Genomic DNA, 17984 nt, shown 5'->3' with positions numbered 1-17984 from the left:
ACAATAGGAAAAAGCTTATGGAATAGGTATGTGAAGAAATAAAACATTTCTGTACAGTTGTACAATGTGTTTGTGTTTTAAGCTGTATTAAAACCAGAGTTGAAAAGATTCAAAAATTTTTAAATTTTACAAAATAAGTTACAGTAAGCTGAAGTTAATTTATTATTGAAGAAAAAAGTTTCTTTAAAATTCAATATAGCTTAAATGTACAGTATTGGTAAAGTCTACAATAGTGAACAGTAATGTTCTAGGCCTTCCCATTCACTCACTACTCATTTACTGACTCACCCAGGGCAACTTTCAGTACTGCAAGCTCCATTCATGGTAAGAGTCCTATAGAAGAGTACCATTTTTAATTTTTTATATTGTATTTTTACTGTACTTTTCCTGTGCTTAGATACACAAATATCATTGTGTTACAACTGCCTATAGTATTCAGTACAGTAACATGCTGTACAGGTTTGGCTCTACCATATATCCTAGGCTATACCATCTGGTTTGTTTAAGTACGCTCTGTGATATTTGCACAACAACAAAACTGCCCAAGGATGTATTTCTCAGAATGTATCCTCATCATTAAGTGATGCATGGCTGTATCTTAAAAGAACTAGGGAAAGTCAACATGGCAAAAGCTTGGGTATGTTTAGTGGCCACAGTGTACAAGGTGAGTTTAGAGACATGAGCAAGACAGTCCAAATCAAGGAAATATTTGTAGGCAATGGTAAAAACTGGATTTCACCCTGAGTACAAAAGGATTGAGTTTCTTTCACACTGTCATGATAGCATTTCTTTCCTGAACACAATGGGACTCCATGAAAAGGAAAGACTTGCTTAGATTAGACAGCAAAACATTGACTACCTAGGAGACTAAGAAGCTATTGGGGTAGTCAACGAAAGATGATGGAGATTTAAGCTATATAACATAGAACAGACTGGTGAAAGACCGGATATGGGGGCAGAGAGAGGGAGGTGTTAAGGATGTTTCCTAGGTCTGCAGGCCTCACAACCAGAAAGTAGGAGATGGGAACACCAGAAGAGATTCAGGTTTAGTGGGGAAGATTATGAGTTTGGTTTGGGGCATTTTGAGTTTGAACTGACTTTCCCATCTACCAAAACAAACATGCATCTGCCCCTTTTCTCATCAACTACAGATTATTCTGTATGCACTATGACTAAAGTAACACTGGAGTCTATTCAAGATTTTACTGGTCTCTGATTGTCATGCTATGTAAAGCAGATTATGAGGGTAAAGACTGAGTCTCCCCTAGTCTTCAAAGTACTAAGTAGTTGGCACAAAGTATATATGCATAACATTGTTGACAGATTTCTCATTCATTTTCACAACAACTTAGGCAACAGTATTATTAACCTCATTTCACACATGAGGTGGCTCAGTGAGGTCCCTGTGATATTAAGGTTTTTCTCAGTATCACTTAACTGATGAACAGGAACAGCAAGACAGGAACCCAGGTCTGCCTGGCTCTAATATCACAGCTTCTCACCATTTAGACACACTGCTTCCTTAGTTACATTCTTGTTAATCATTAACTGTAAGAATCCTGCATTCCTCATGTACATATATATGTACATGAAAAAAATTTCTAGGTCATTATATTTGAGAAGAAATGAGAGGATACACAGAAACAGCTCCCTATAAAAGGAAATAACGTAAAACTAGTTATAATGAAGTCTACTCTCTGACTTCAAAAAAAATCTAAAAATTTTAAACTCTCTTAGGCAGAGGTCACAAAATAAATATCAAATTCCAGGGAATGTAAAGCATCTCCTTAGGTAAATATTAGGTAGATGCTGTTCACTTCATAGTCAGAGTGCTATAAGAAGAAGCAAACTGGACTAAGAACTGGATCTGTGTCCTACTACTGGCTGTGTAACTAGGTGTGACAGCAGACAGGTTACCAAACCTCTCAGATCTTCTGGTTTCCTCAATTATAAAATTAGGGAGATGAACTTATTCCAACCAGCTAAATACTATATCTGGATTTCCTAAGATTGGTACGGTGAATGAATTTTTATAGATAAGTCATTTATAAATGTTCCAATGGGAAACTCATCTTTATAAAAATTATATAGGGAATTACTTGACAATCACCTAAGGCTACATATTTTATAACTCTGGGTGATTGTACATTTGCTTGACCTATAGAGGGGCACTCCCTTCTTTATTATTCTTTGAAGGTTGGAAAATCTTCACACTTCAAAACATGACAAAAAGTTAACTACCCTCACTACCACCATGACCCTCCATCCCAACAAGTGCTACAGCTGGGACTGCTCCCTTCATGCTCTTCCAGTTGGCTGACGCTTGACCCATCTATTTACAAAAAGTCCATTAATCTGATTAGGGTTTGAACACCTGGTTGAAGCTGCTTTTTTTTTTTTTTTGAGATCCTTAATAAAAATACTACATGGGTTGAAAAGTCTTAAGAATATGTTTTTGTCAGCCAGGAGAGTTAGAGTTCCCCCAAAGCTGAAACTTAATAAGGAAACAGGAAGTCAGAAATGATAATCAAATGTGGAAATATGGGCAGAATACTAAGTCAAAGGAAATGTGACCTAAAGAAATATGACTTCAGATCTAAATGCCAAAATCAGAATTTTTAACTAAAAAGCTAGAGCTTGCTCTTACCCTTCCTGAGGAACATGGGGATGGAGCCAAGGTAGAGAAGAATTAAAAATCCCAGGACATTGACTGAAAAAGTTATCAGCCTATAAAAAATGCCATTAACTATATTCACCATTAGTATTACTAGGCAAAAATTTAGCTTAATGAGCAGCTTTGGACTGTATAATTTGAGAAGAAGTTGGACATATTTCTCATCGTAAGCATTTTTGTTACTGCAGTTGGATTTCAACTTATAATTGGTATTCCACATTGAAACAGCAATGAAAGTTTGGAAAATTAAATGCTTACCTTCCCCATCAAATGTTCCTTGTCCTTTCAGCATTTTTTTCTAAGAGACAAAAAAAAGTAAAAAAAAAAAAAAAAAAGGAAAAGCAAACTATGTATGAATGAGCCAAATAGAAAATACAGCTATTTTAAGTAAAAATACTTTTTTTTAGTCATTACATTAATTAGATTTCCAAGAGCGCACAGAAGCTGAGCCCTGGAGGAGTTCACTCATTTGATCACTACAATTCACTGAAACAATGAAATAAAATGTACAAGATTCCCCACACCCTGTCAAAACAGATTGAGAATCCTCAAATAACTAGCAGGTCAGCTCATTTTACAACTCGTGATTCACCATCACTGTTAAATTGAACTTTGCTATACTTGCAGAGTTGGAAAAAACACATAAAATGTTATGTAATTTATTTTCTTTAAGACCACGGGCTCTAAAATAAAACAGGCTTGCTTGCGTTTTGCATATGTGCCATTTATATAGACTGGTTCCAGTGCTCTGATTAACCAGGAAAAAATGTGGCTGCCAAAAAGAATCTCTGCCTTATTGCTGAAATCTGTGTTGTTTCTGTGGAAGGCTGCACACACTCCAAAATACCCCTCTTCAGTTTTCCCTGTTTCTTTATGTCATATTTGGCAATATTTTAATAAGTGCAGCTAATGGGACAATATAGGGGAGCAATACCACACAGTGTCCACCCTAACCTTAAGTTTTCAGCTGCCAATTTGTTACATGCACTCAAGGATGAATGGGCATACAACGGGAATAAAACACAACCAAAGGCCATGCTGACAAAAACGAGCAACAAAAAAGATGACAAAATATTTATGTCTTTTGTGATCCTGGCAACTGATTTTCAAATTCACATTCTACCTGAATGACATCAAGTGCGTAGTAACCACTCAAAAAACAATTCAGTAAGTAAAAGCAAAAAATAATCAACAGGCTCAAACAGGAATCAGTATTTTTCTGAATCAGCTGTGATAACAGCTATCATTGACTGAAACCTCTAAGCAAACTCCAGACAACTTGACTGCAGAGTGCGGTTCTGAACATGCTCCTCCCCCTTTCAGCTATCTCTTTTAAAAGTGGTAAAGACTCACTCAGCCAATAATCTGCCATATTTCACTCTTGTCCCCCCCAATTCTGCCTGAGCTTAGAAATTTAAAAGTGATGAATTTCACTTCTTCCCACAAAGTTGCACTAAACTCGGCTGTGCCTGCCATTATCAAAGTGGCCAAGAGCTCGATGTACACTAGCAATCAAGAGCAAAACACAGAATTAAAACGGAATGACTTCTTCGGGTTTCCTCTACGCTCCTCCTCCCCACTCCCAACACATTTACTTTCCGCTTAGTGAATGGCGTGCCACACTCCTGCCCACTTTTACCTTTATCCTTCCCAGACTGGAAAACTTCTCCTTGTCTTCCATCACCACTTTCAGAACAGGCTGGGACATTCTGTTCTTCTTCTTCGAGCTGGTAGGACTGTCAAAATCAAAGCCACTGACCACTGCCCTGCGATAAGACGTGGACCGCAAACCTCTCCGCAGAGACCCTGGGCTATCCACGTCGTTATCGACCTCACTCTCCTCCCCTGCGTGACCCAGGGGTCCTCCTAGGCCCTCCACCATGCTGCGCACCTTGAGGAGTCTCTTGTGGGGCTCCACATTTTGATTGTTGGATTTACTTATTTTAATTTCCGAGGCCAGACTCTTCGGAATGATCTGCTGCTTCCCCACTTTGAGGGCGGCGGGGCTGTTTGTACTCAAAACCACGGAAGGATTCTCGAGGAGCTCGTTCTCCTGGGAGGGCAGCCTTTGGAGGGGGAGTTTTTGTTCCGAAGAACTTTTCTGGGGCCCAGGAGAGAGCCCCCGTTCGGGGTCCTTTGCCTTCCGGCCGGACTGCGAACCTGACCCAGGAGAGTCGTTATTAGCGGCAAGGCCATTTGCAGTGGGCGAAGGCACCGGGCTGGCAGTCAACCCAGTAAGGTCCTCCTCGGGGGTGCAGGGGGCGGGCGCGTTAGGAGTCCGCGGGGGGCGCAGAACCGGCGGCGGCGGCGGCGCAGGCAAGGTCACCGCGCCATTTGCTGGGGATTTCGGGGAGCCGCCCGGCACCGCTTTAGGGAGCTTGGGTGACTTGGGCCGTCGAAGTCGAGGAGAGGCAGCCCTGTACTCCGGGGATGCCGTCCCACCATTGGCCACCGCTCTCCGCTGGGCGCCCAGAAGCAGGGGACTCCTATGTACCGTCCTGCTGTCCGAGGCGGTGGGCACCTGGGCGGGAATCTGCGCTGCGGGGAGCGTCCCTCCGTCCTCCACCGGGAAATCCGTAATTAGTAACCCGTTGGGGCTCTGGTAGGACTGGGGCCTCGGCTTGCTCCGGCCCAGAAGCTGGTGGGGCTGAGGAATCGACCGCCTCCGCCACAAAGGGGTTATGCTGTTGCTAGAAAAATCCACCTCGCTCTCGCCGTCCATAGCCGGGCCTCGAAGTCAGCGCCGGGAGGAGCAACACCGAGTTAGTCTTGCCTAAAGAGGAAAGAAGTTAGGAAACTGTGCCTCTGGACAACCGGGGACGCCTGGCCGACTCGCGTGCTCCCAGTCCGGCGGTCCCCCTGCTGCTGCGCAGGACACGACTGCACCGCACTTACCCGCCCTTTCTCGGGCAAAAACTGCACCACTGCGGTGCGCGGTTCCCGGCAGAAATCTGGGCTGCCGCCCAGGCGGATTAATCCAATCACCTCCGCGTCCCTCCCGCGCCAAAAGACCACCCGCAGCAAACGAGCCCGCCACCAATTTACTGAGTGCAAGCCCAGGCACAAGAAACTTGGGACGAGTTCAGCTTTCTTGGGAAACTCGCCGCGGGACGCTCCCTTCTGTCGCCATCCAGCCTCCCGCCCTCATCATGGGTACCCTCGCGCTCCAGGTGCGCGGCTCCCAGGCAAATTTACCTTCTGGGGCTTGCAATGTCCGGGGCCGAGGAGCACCCACTACCCCGTGGGTGGCCCGGGTCCGGGACCGAAGCGCAGCCGCGAGAGCTTAGGAGAACGCTGCCGCCGACCGCGGCGCCGGCGCCGGCCCGCCCCCAACGCCTGACTACGCCCCCACACTTGGCCCCGCCCCCGTTTCGGCCCCGCCCAGATCCGCCTCCATCGCAGCCAGAAGCAAGAAGCTGTCTTACCGCCCCCGCGTGCCTACAATCAGCCCCAGTCTCCCTGGGAAACAGACGAGCGCACCTGAGCTGAGTTCTGAGCTCCAGCGTTTGGGGCTAGAAGTTGCGGACTAGTAGCTGAGGCAGCACGGGAGTGTAGGCGCGCGGGGTCGTTGCCGGGGGCACAGAGTGAGAACAAGCAAGGGAGCCCTGCTGAATTGCAGCTTAGGAAGCCCTGAATCCTGGAGGTGCGTTGAAACCGAGAACGCGCGGCGTAGTAGACTTTGTGAGATGCGTGGGCAGTAGCGCAGAGTTCTAATGCAGAGTCATGCCCTCTCAGCATTCAGGTGGTCTTAATCAGATGGGCTCGTCCCAGTGCTGAAAATGCATTATAATATAAACAGATAGATGGGCTTGTTTGTGCCTAGAGTCTTTCCGTAGGAAAGACTGGCAGCTCTGAAGAGGGAAACTGGGTGGCTACGAAACCGGAGGGAGGGAGAGTTTTCATATAATTATTTTTGGTCCTTGTATGCTTTGCATCTTGAAACCTATCTATGAAAAATAAGCTCAATTTACACTACAAAAAAAGTATTGGTTTCCAACAGTACATAGAAAAAAACTCAAAATCCTTAGCATGGCTTACAAGACACTTCACTACTGCCCTACTTCTTCAGCCTAGTCTTTCCTCCATCACTTTCTTCATTATTTTTTTGGCCACACTCAAAGTTTGACAGCCTCAGAACCTTCTCTTTCGTTCCTTCTTGACCTGACTTGTCACTGCATCAGAAAGACCTTCCCTGTCCCCTCCTTAATTATACCATTGCCCCGTTTATTTTCCCAGCCACTTGTTCTCTTCTATTTCTGCACTTATAAAATTTTGTATATATATATATATATATTTATGTGTTTATGTTTATTGTCTTTTGTCTTTACACGGTAATTTGCATGAGGGCAGGGGTCATGTTTTTTTTTTCTTCTCCGTATTTCCGGCACATGGTGGGCACTTAATATTTATTTAATGAGTGAGAGAATGAATGACAGGAATGAAGTGAAAACAGTGACCATTCCTTCCAAAGTGCTTCGTTGTCAAATAGTAGAAAGATGGCTGTGTCTTGGCCAGGCTCCTGCTGTGTGACAATAATGAGGCAAACTTGAGAAGACAAATAATTTTAGACCATAAGAGCTGTATAATTGATTCTATTAGCAAGACAAATGGGCCCTTCTCCAAGTTCTCTTTCAGCATTCATGCATTCAGCAGGGATGCAGTGAGCATCCACTGTGTGCAAGTTATGCTGCCTGTTTTTGCCCTAGATTGAATGCAATGGCCAAAAATATTAAGATGTGATCTCTGGGTGGTGAGATGAAGGATAGTATGTTTCATGCTGCTTTATATTTTTCTATACTTAACGAAATATACTGGACAATGAAGATATATTACTTTGATCTGAGACATTTTCATAAACAAAGAAAAAAAGAAACGGCATCAAAAAATGTATAAGAAACTTTTTTTTTTTAGACGGAGTTTTGCTCTTGTTGCCTAGGCTGGAGAGCAATGATGCGATCTCGGCTCACCGCAACCTCCGCCTCCAGGGTTCAAGCAATTCTCCTGCCTCAGCCTCCCGAGTAGCTGGGATTACAGGCATGTACCACCACGCCCGGCTAATTTTGTATTTTTAGTAGAGACAGGGTTTCTCCATGTTGGTCAGGCTGGTCTCGAACTCCCAATTTCAGGTGATCCACCCACCTTGGCCTCCCAAAGTGCTGGGAATTGCAGGTGTGAGCCACCGCTCCTGGCCTAAGAAAATTTTTAAGAAAGAAATTTTCCAAATTGGGTGGAAGACATGACTGATTACATACTCGCATGTAGATACATAGACTTTTTTTTTAATATAAGGTGTTTTCTATACCAACATGTATTGCTGTTATATTGGGGAAATATAATAAATTAATTTCAAAAGTGGTTACCTACTGACAAATGGAGTATTCACCTAATTCAAAATGCAACCTGTGACCTATGTTAAGAAGTGGTAAAAGGTGATGTGAGAAGGTGGCTTTTCTTGAAATTATGTTGCTTCTACAAACAAGTGTAACCAATATTTGTGACGACTTCATAGGATCTTCTTACCTCATTTCCAACAGACAACAAAATACCTACCAAAACAACAACAAAACACCAAGCTCTGGTCCTTCACTGAGGGAAGTTTACAAACTCACAGACCTAGTGCCTATTCAATTTATTGTTATCTATTCAAGTCTAACCTATCTTCAATTATATGTTCCACTCAAAAGAAAGGAAAAGAGCTGCTAATAAAACTATGACAATATGTTATGTCATATCGAATTTTTACTTTATACTTAGTGCTTTTAGACACTTATACATAGATTTGCTTAGTACTGTGTGTATGTAGGAAAGGAAAATATAAGCAAAATGAATTTACCGAAGTCCCGAACATTGAGCCTGATTCTTCTGAATACGTTTTCATGAAAAGCATTCATGTGTGTTTTTCCACACAATATTGTTGATAGTGCACCATTTCTTAAAAGGATGTTCCAGTCTTGTTCCTGGGATTTGCCTCCTAGACAATGACACTCATTCTGCAGATGTGATGCTGGCACTATCCCATTTGACTAAACACATAGTTTTCTTGTTCAACTGAACTGTATGTCACTACAAGCTATGCAGCTTCTCTATTAATGGCCAGGAGAAAGTTTCTCACAAATTGTAGTTTCATGCCTTAACCATAGTCCTGCATGATACATGAATTGGTTATATCAACCTCTCTTTGCTTTAGAATTTCTTTCACCTAATCTGTCGTATCTGGTAATTTCTCCTGCCTTCAACTGTGTTTCTTGGCATATGGCTTTGACACAATAGGACTAAATTTCATAGAATTTAGTAGAAATGATAACAATTCATTTATGCCCATGTTCAAAAATAGGCAATGCCAACTATATCATCACTATCACCTGGCCACTGGATGTTTATTTGATAGTAAGACACATCCCAGTTTCAAAGAAATTAAAATGTGGTACCAAATTATTCTTAAAATTGAAGAAATACAGTATGTCAAACTATTTGTAATGATATTTTCCGCTGGTATATTCCAATGGTATATTGAACTATTAGAATATTCAATGGTATAACGCAAGATATATATGGCTACATTTACTAAACAAATTCACATTGATCACAAATTTTGTGTCCCAAGCACAATAATTTGGCTAATTTTTAAACGCAAATTGTTAGCTAGTCTTATTACAATATATGTCCAATTTTCCAATATATCCCATCCCATGTACCTTTTGTTTATTTATACATTCAACAACTATTTATTGGGTGCATTCAAGTGCCAAGCATTAAGACAAACATTCCTGAACCTTACAGTTTGGCTCATGAAACATGACTGAAACATTAAAATATAAGACACCCAAACTGTGTAAGATGCATAGTAAGCTCTCTGTTCTATGGAAACTTTTGTGAAGGAGTCTGGATAAAACTGGCCCAGAAGGGTAGATAAAGTATTGCAAGGTGGAGAAGCAGACAATGATGTCACAGAAAGATTTCCCAGGATAAGCAAAAACATGGAGGGATGGCTGGAGAACTGATATTCATTAAGTGCCAACTATATGTTAAGCTTTGTTGTTTGTTACACATAACTTAATCTCACATTAGTTCTGAGCCCACTTAAATATGAAGCTGAAGCCCAAAAAGCTCTTCTCATACTGTTGATAATTGGTTGAGTCAGAATCCTAAACTTTTTCTTTCCAATACTCCAGAGCCCATGCATCAAAACATACAAGAAACTAAGCTCACCAAAACACAGTTTGCTTTTGGAAGTTGTGGGATATTAATTTGGATGAATATGGTGGGAATAGAATGTGGTATGCAACAGAGACTGAGGGATTGAGATTTTACCTGAATGACAACTAACTACTCTGATATGATTTGGCAGTTTGGCTCTGTGTCCCCATCCAAATCTCATCTCAAATTGTAATCCCCATGTGTTCATGGAGGGAGGTGATTGGGTCTTGGGGGCAGTTTCCTCCATGCTGTTCCCATGATAGTGAGTGAGTTCTCATGAGATCTGATGGTTTTATAAGCGTCTAGCATTTCCCCTGCTTGCACTTCTCTCTCTCGCCACCATGTGAAGAAGGTTCTTGCTTCCTCTTCACTTTCTGCCATGAGCGTAAGTTTCCCGATGCTTCCCCAGCCATATGGAACTGTGAGTCAATTGAGCCTCTTTCCTTTACAAATTACCTAGTCTCAGGTGGTATCTTTATAGCAGTGTGAAAATGGACTAATACATACTCCTTGAAGAGATTTAAACTTTGCCATCTTCTAAAAAATGAATATGATGACACCAGTGTCAGAAATAAAAAACAAAACATTGACAGATTTGACAATTTAAACATTTTAACCTTTGTGCATTAAGAAAAGCCACATAAACCCATACATTTTGAGGGAAATCTTCTCTTAGAAGGAAATTAGAGAAAAATATTTAAATATATATAAAATATAAATAGGTTTGTGTATGATATAGCCATTTAACACTTTGTCATATATATTTAAATATTTATATGTTGTATATTAAATATATATATTATATATTGAAATATATAAATATATATGACAAAGTGTTAAGTGGCTGTATCATACAATCAATAAGAATAAGATAACGAAAGTTGTAAAATGAACAGAGTAAGAATAAGCATTTTGGAGAGGACATGAATGTCCACTATACATCAAAATATACTCAATCTCAATAATAAAAACAAAATTTAAGAATTAGTGAGATAATTTTTCATTTATTAGATAAGCAAAGATTGTCTTTTTTTTTTTTTTTTTTAGATGGAGGCTTACTCTGTTCCCCAGGCTGTAGTGCAGTGGCATGATCCTGGCTCACTGCAACCTCCACCTCCTGGGTACAAGCAATTCTCTGCCTCAGCCTCCCAAGTAGCTGGGATTACAGGCGCCCACCACCATACTCGGCTAATTTTTATATTTTTAGTAGAGATGGGGTTTCACCATCTTGGCCAGGCTGGTCTTGAACTCCTGACCTCATGATCCACCCGCCTCAGCCTCCCGAAGTGCTGGGATTATAGGCATGAGCCAGGGTGCCCAGCCAAGATTGTCTTTTAAAAAGGCAATACCCACTGTTGGTAAAAGCACAGGCAAAAGAGAATTCTGAATCATTCATGGTAAGAATGTAAATTGGTACCTCTTTCTGGAGAGCAATTAGATGATACTTAACCAAAATGTTGATTAACTTAACCAAACCTTTTGTTATGGTGGCCAAAAGTTAGCAACAGGCTAAGTGTCAGCAAGGGACTGGCTAATAAACCATGATGTGCAATGCAACCACCAAAAATAATTATACAAAATTATAATTGTACAAAAATTCAAAATATGTAATTAAAGTTTTTTTAGAAAACTGTTTTAATACACACTATGCAAAATATCCTACTTTGAGTTTTACAAACTGCAAATAGCTATATGTAAAACTGTTTGTAAATATATAAAACATATTTGTGTATATATGTAATGCCTAGATTTTGAGTATTCACCAAAATGTTGTCATGTCTACTCTGCACAGCTGGATTAATGGTGATATTTAGGTATGTTTTGCTGTGAAACAAACCACCCCAACACTTAGTGACGTAAAATAGCAACTTCTATTATTTGTTATTTTTTCACCATTTTGTGGGCTGGCCTGGCAGTTCTTCAGTAGGTCTCACCTAGGTTTTCTAGTGTGGTAGCAGGCAGCCAGCTGTGGGGTTGTCTGGGTCGGGAGGACAAAGCCCCCTCACATGCCTCACAGCTGGTTGATGCTGGCTGTTATTTGAGGCTCCTATTCTCCCTTTCTCAAATCTTCAATGTTCTGAACAGGAATCCCCATGATTCCTGAGACAATGGAGTGGTAAGTCAAAATGACAAAGAAAATTCTGGAGAGGATACTTGAAAAGGAGGTTTTGAAAATTGACTAGATCTCTTTGGGAAAAGAGTTCTGAAAAGGAGACTTTCTATGACACTTATTAATGATTTATATATTATCTTACATGTTAACATTTTGTGAGCACTTACAGTATACAGACCCTCTTTGAAGTGCTTCAACTGTATTATATAATTTAATCCTCACAACAACCTTATGAGGTAGGAACTACTACTATAATCCATTTATACACAAGAAAATTAAGTATAGCACAGAGAGGTTAAGAAGCCATGCATCCTGGCTCATAATTATTACACTATATTGTTACATGGTTTGTGATTCCATTATGCATTTATATTTTTCACAAATAATATATAAACACCCCAACGTCGGGCTGGTTCTTTATCTCCAGTATTGCTTCAGTAATGGACAGGTAGATCAATTGGTGAAAATGCCCAAAGTTATAAAGAAAAAGAGGTGGAGGAAGGGATGTCATCCAAGTAGGAAGAAAGCCACAAAAGCCTGAGAAAGGAAGTTTCCAAAAGGAAAGTCAGATCAGCAGCTCCTGGTTGGTACCTGGCCCTAGGCTACCTATAGGTACAGTGGTGAAGAAAATAGGCACATAATCCTTACCATGGTGTATCAGGAAAGACTAACCTTAGATAGCATTGAATGCTAAAGATGCTGCTCACTTAGTGCCCTTGCAACTGATACCTTCAGTCTTGGTGGGCACTGAACCCAACTGGCAGAGCTTATGGAGAAGGCAAGTAGAAAACAGTCTAGGAACTTAACTGCAACTGTGGGAATTGTGACAGTAAAACGAAGGAGAAAAATAGGGCAGTAGATGGAGGATAAGGGAGAAATAAACAGTTTTAATTTCAAGACTGAGGACACTTGGCTAGACATTAGGAAGCTGGGTTTGAGTTTGTGTTTACCACTTTTGAACTGTGGGAATGAAGACAAGTCATTTAATCTCTAAGACCACAGTTTCTTCAGCTGCAACATGAAGTTGTTCCTCCTCTCCAGCACAGTTTGGGAAGCACTGGTATAGATTAGAATAATTTGGATGTGGCCGGTCTAATGGTTGGAGGAAAGTAGGACACGGAAATGGAGATGGGGACAAAGAGTAGGGGAGACCTGGCCAGATAAGTGCACAGAAAACTGAATTCTAATTTATTTCCCCCCTCTTGAACAGCAAATAATTAGAATAAAATTTTGTTATTTTTAACTTCATGTTAAAGAATAAAGATCATAATGAGAAAAGGGTTAGGACTTGTTGAAAATGACTCCGAGGACTCTGCATGGCCAGTTGGAAGGGAAATGGCAAGAAGACTTCACCAAGTGGAGAAGGGCTTCTTTCTTGCTCCCAGCCCTTGCCTGCAGCATCCAATCTGTTCACCCACAACAGCAGTGAGAATGATTCAAAGGTGATGCATTGAACCTCCAGTGACACCATGTTTTGAAGGGGAAGGTCCCCGTTTAACTAGAGTAATTAAGATCCCAGGTAAACCATGAGGTCAGAGTGAAGAGTGGCTCCCACAACTGGCAGCCACCAAGAGCTGTTAGCTTTTGTTCTTTGAATTGTAGGAATGAGATAAGCAATTGAGCAGCCACTTTGTTCAACGTGTTCTAGTATGAGCTCACTGTATGCCTTGTACGGACGCTTTACCTCTCTAAACAGTGATTTCCTTGTTGCTTTGTTTTTTGTTTTGTGTTTGCTGTAAAATATTTAATACATGCATGTAGTAAAAATTGGGACTGCACAAAAGTAAAAAAATCTCTGTCACTCTTGTCTCTAGTTTCCAAGTTGGCCCGCTAGAGGCGTCCACTGTTAACAGTTTGTTGTATTTTATAAATTTTCAGATGTATGGTAGACATTAGTAAACATATATATCCCTACACATACTACACACTGGCACCCTATAACACTCCTCTGATCCTTACAAATTACCTTAAATACAATTCATTTAATGTCAGTACTTATAGAACTACCATATATTTTTAATACCTGTAGAGCATTAGGTAGATCAAATAAAATTGCCATTTTTATAAGTCAAAAGCAATCAAATATCAGGAATTTCATATGGTTTCACCTAATATTACATAATTCATTAGCAAGTTTCCTATTAACAGACATTTAAATTATTTATTCGCAAAATCTGAGCACCAATTGAAAAACTGTAAAATTCCTTCCACCTCTTCATTTCTGTAATTCTTTGCTTTGTTCCCATCCCTGAATGCCTGGAAGATGTAAGATAGTAAAAGAGAATACTTTATTGAACAAAGATGCAGATGTTATTTAATTTCGTTATGTTTAATTTAGAGTCTGCTCTTAATGCTGTCTTAATGGTGAAATCATCGTGCATCAACATGCTGTAAGCAAGGTTCTGGTACTTTCTGGGGAAATTGGGTTGAGGTGCTATTATCACTATTACTATTCTTTTGATGATTATTTCTCTTCTTTTGTGTCCTTTCCAGGATCCTGCTCCTTCTGTGGATTAACAAGACAGCATGTAGAATCACAGCTCTTGTTTCATGAAGTTTGTTAAGTAATTTGAACAAAGGTGTGTTACACTATTCCTTTTGTACAACCAGTTTAATGTTTGCAAAAGAACTCAAGATTTAAAAAACAAATCTGTTGTGTCCACTCCAGTTTCCAGGTAAATTTATATCAGGAATCACGTGAGGATACTTAAGACTGGCCGGTACTTTCAAGTTTTCTCCTGCCCAGATCTGTTTGGAAGAAATCTAGTCTTATCTACCTCAAAAGTCCAGCAGAGAATAATAGCTGAAATAAATGAAGCCTGTGATTACTTAGTTCTGTGTTTACCTAGACATTCTGGCATTTGGCTCAAAAGACAAAGCTTTTTAGATGTGCTATTTGAACCTGGTTTTGCTATAGATTTTAAGTTGGAAGAAAAAATGGTAACAAAGTGAAGCTCTCTAAATCATACACATTTGGGCTGACTACCAAGCTCGTCTCACCCAGCAGTACTAATAGAATGTGAAAAATGCTTTCCAGAGATGAGGTCTGCCACCTAGCAACCGCTTTGAAATGCCTCCTGCACTGACCCAAGGCTACTCAAAATGCCCAGTTTTGAAATTGGTGGGACATTTTGCTGTGTATGGGCCACAGTCATTGAAAGGAGGATTAGAACTTTGTTTTTCAGGTCAAAGACATGCAGATTAGAAGGATTGTTTAATTTAACTGCTCAACTGGTTTGGAAATAGAACTGGCAGATTAAATATAGATGAAAGATGATTGCATCGGATATACGCTAAAAAAAAATCACTCATTGTTTCTCTGAAATTGAAATTGAACTAAGCATCCCGTATTTTTATTTGTTAAAACTGGCAATCAAATTTTGGAGAGACTTGTTTAGTACAGAGGTGAGGGATATTTGTAAAATATGCACTGTAAATATTAACTTGATCCCCCAAGGCTCATAACGTTGTAGACCTAGACACCTTTCTCAGAGCACTGGCTTGTGCCTGTGAAGAAGCCTGAAGCATAGGAGACCAAAGGTGTGGGTAGGGCAGAAACTAACAGAAGACAAGAAATTGCTTCAAGTTTGCACTCAGGAAAGCTATGCTGAATGTAGAACAGGCAAACAATGGGGTTGAGCACAGAAGGGCAGTGACATCCCCCAGGCAGAATGGTGGGTGGTGAGGAGAGGGAAGTGCCCAGAAATGAGAAGGAAGTGGACGTGGCACGACATCAGCAGTCATTTTATATTTGGGGGAGAAGGGGTGAAGTGAAGCCAGCTACATCAATGTTCACTGTGAAGCCTGGGCTGAGGTGGGAGGGGTGTAGCCTGGGATCCACTGGAGGGCATTGCCACCTTCATGCGGCATCCCAGCAATTCTCAGGCTGCTTGCACCAGCAAGGGAGCCAGCCTGGGAGTACAGAGGCTTTTTCAGGGACCCCCTTTCAGCTTCACCTGGCTCAGTTCTGAGCTTATCATTTTGTTATCAGAGCCTCCTATCCCCCAAATCTGTAGCCTCCACTCACAAAATTAACCTAGCAGTACAGAACAGTTAAAACATAGAACCACGTACATAATCCCTATGTGTTTGTGCATAATTCAACACCTTCTGAAGAACACACAAGAAGCTGCTAACTGTGGCTGCGGCAGTAGATGGCGAGTGGGTTGGAGGAGGTAGATCCTGGATGAAAGCAAGATATATTTATTCCATATATCGTACATGCTCATCTATTTATTTTTCCTTGTGTATGTATTACTGACTCAAAATGAAATTTAAATATAATTACTATAGACAAAGTCAGCCCAGAATCTGACTCACATTTAAACTACTTGCATCATTGATTTAAGATGGCTCATTACACTAAGGTGTTTTAAAATAAATATTTTATATGGTTTTGTATTATTTATATGTTTGAGAGGCCTGGGGTCTGACATTTTAGTGTGCTTTCTGGAAAATTTGCTGCTGAAATAAGGGAAAAATCAATAGCAACCCTGGACAAAAAGCTTTTGCTTATCTTTTCAAGTATTTACTCTGAGTTCTGTGCCATGTTGGTTTTATATATAGATATTTAAAAGTGCAAAATGAAAGTTTGATAGAAACCAAAGTCTTTTATAGCATTTTTTCTAAATAAAAGCTATATAGAGTCCTCCTGTGTAAATTCCATTAGGCCAGGAGTCTCTGCCTCTTTTGTTCAGTAATGGATCTCTAGGACCTAAAGCCTTTCTTGGCATATATTAGGTGCTCAGTAAATATTTGTTGAATGAAGGAATACATAATCATTATAAAAATCCAAGCACTACAGAAAAATATGCCATGGAATATGTAATCTTTTCTAATCCCTTTCCTCCAAATAATCATTACCCTAGTCTCTTAAAATGAAAGAACAAATCATTTTCTGAGGTGTAAAATTTCATTATAAATATATTTTTTAAAAATAATTATCAGCAGTTCGAGACCAGCCAAGCCAATACAGTGAAACCTCATCTCTACTAAAAAATACAAAAATTAGCCGGACATGGTGGTGTGTGCCTGTAGTCCCAGCTACTCAGGAGGCTGAGGCAGGAAAATCGCTTGAACCTGGGAGGTGGAGGTTGCAGTGAGCCGAGGTCGCGCCACTGCATTCCAGCCTGGGCAACAGCATGAGACTCCGTCTCAAAAAATAATAATAATAATAATTAAATAGCACCATAAAGAATAAAAAGACAAGCAACAGAATGGGAGAAAATGTTTGCGAAAGACTAGTATTTAAAATTACGTGAAGAACTCATTACAATCAATTAGAAAAACGGACAAAACACTTGAGTACACACTTCAGGTAAGAGTAAATCCTAATGGTCCAAAAGCATATGAAAAGCGCTTCATCTCATTAGTCATGAGAGAAATGAAAAAAAAAGAAAAAAACACAATCAGCGGGTTAACAAAAATGTAAAGTCTCTGGCCGGGTGCAGTGGCTCACGCCTGTATTCCCAGCACTTTGGGAGGCCGAGGCAGGCGGATCACGAGGCAAAGATCGAGACTATCTTCACTAATATGGTAAAACCCCATCTCTACTAAAAATACCAAAAAAAATATATATATATATATATATATATATATATACACACACACATATATATATATAAAGTCTCACAGTACTAATTGTTGGTGAGGACCCTGATTAACAGGAACTCTTGTATACTGCCTGTAGGAGAGTAACTTGGTAATCTACTTTACATAACTCTTTGGCGTTATCTTCTAAACCTGACTATACAACAATTTTATGTATATGAAATAAAAATTCATTAACATAAAAGCAATATTTATTACATGCCAAAATTGGCAACTACTCAATTATCTACCATCAGAAGAAGGGATTTAAAAGTATAGTATAGCTCCACTGTGGAATTCTACAAAGCAATTAAAATGAACAAACAGCATCTTCAGGCAAAAACATGGATAAACTCATTAACATATAGTTGTCATAAGGTTCTGTAATGGCTTCCCTAGGGGATCGGCAAG

General features: G+C 40.3%; 1 protein-coding gene and 1 long non-coding RNA gene across 7 annotated transcripts in view; one reads left to right on the top strand and one right to left on the bottom strand.

Moving 5' to 3' along the window:
• The window catches only part of ARHGEF26 (Rho guanine nucleotide exchange factor 26), a 139264-nt gene extending 133247 nt beyond the window's left edge, over positions 1-6017 (bottom strand). For both annotated transcript variants that reach the window (XM_003826445.7, XM_003826447.5), the window contains exons 1-3: positions 5870-6017; positions 4314-5447; positions 2933-2972 (exon numbers count right to left, since the gene is read on the bottom strand). In XM_003826445.7, the coding sequence (XP_003826493.2) occupies positions 2933-2972; positions 4314-5396 (1123 nt within the window). In that variant the 5' untranslated portion in view covers positions 5397-5447; positions 5870-6017. The remainder of the gene's footprint in view (positions 1-2932; positions 2973-4313; positions 5448-5869) is intronic.
• A 38-nt stretch (positions 6018-6055) lies between these two features.
• Positions 6056-17984, top strand: part of LOC103782931 (uncharacterized) — a 105903-nt gene continuing 93974 nt past the window's right edge. For all 5 annotated transcript variants that reach the window (XR_008624916.1, XR_004670790.3, XR_004670789.3 and 2 more), the window contains exons 1-2: positions 6056-6317; positions 14478-14563. This is a non-coding gene — a long non-coding RNA (uncharacterized LOC103782931). The remainder of the gene's footprint in view (positions 6318-14477; positions 14564-17984) is intronic.

Source organism: Pan paniscus, chromosome 2 (assembly GCF_029289425.2).
Source record: "Pan paniscus chromosome 2, NHGRI_mPanPan1-v2.0_pri, whole genome shotgun sequence".
NCBI lineage: Eukaryota > Metazoa > Chordata > Mammalia > Primates > Hominidae > Pan > Pan paniscus.
The sequence above is the reverse complement of the archived record's forward strand: the minus strand, read 5'-3'. Positions and strand labels throughout refer to the sequence as shown.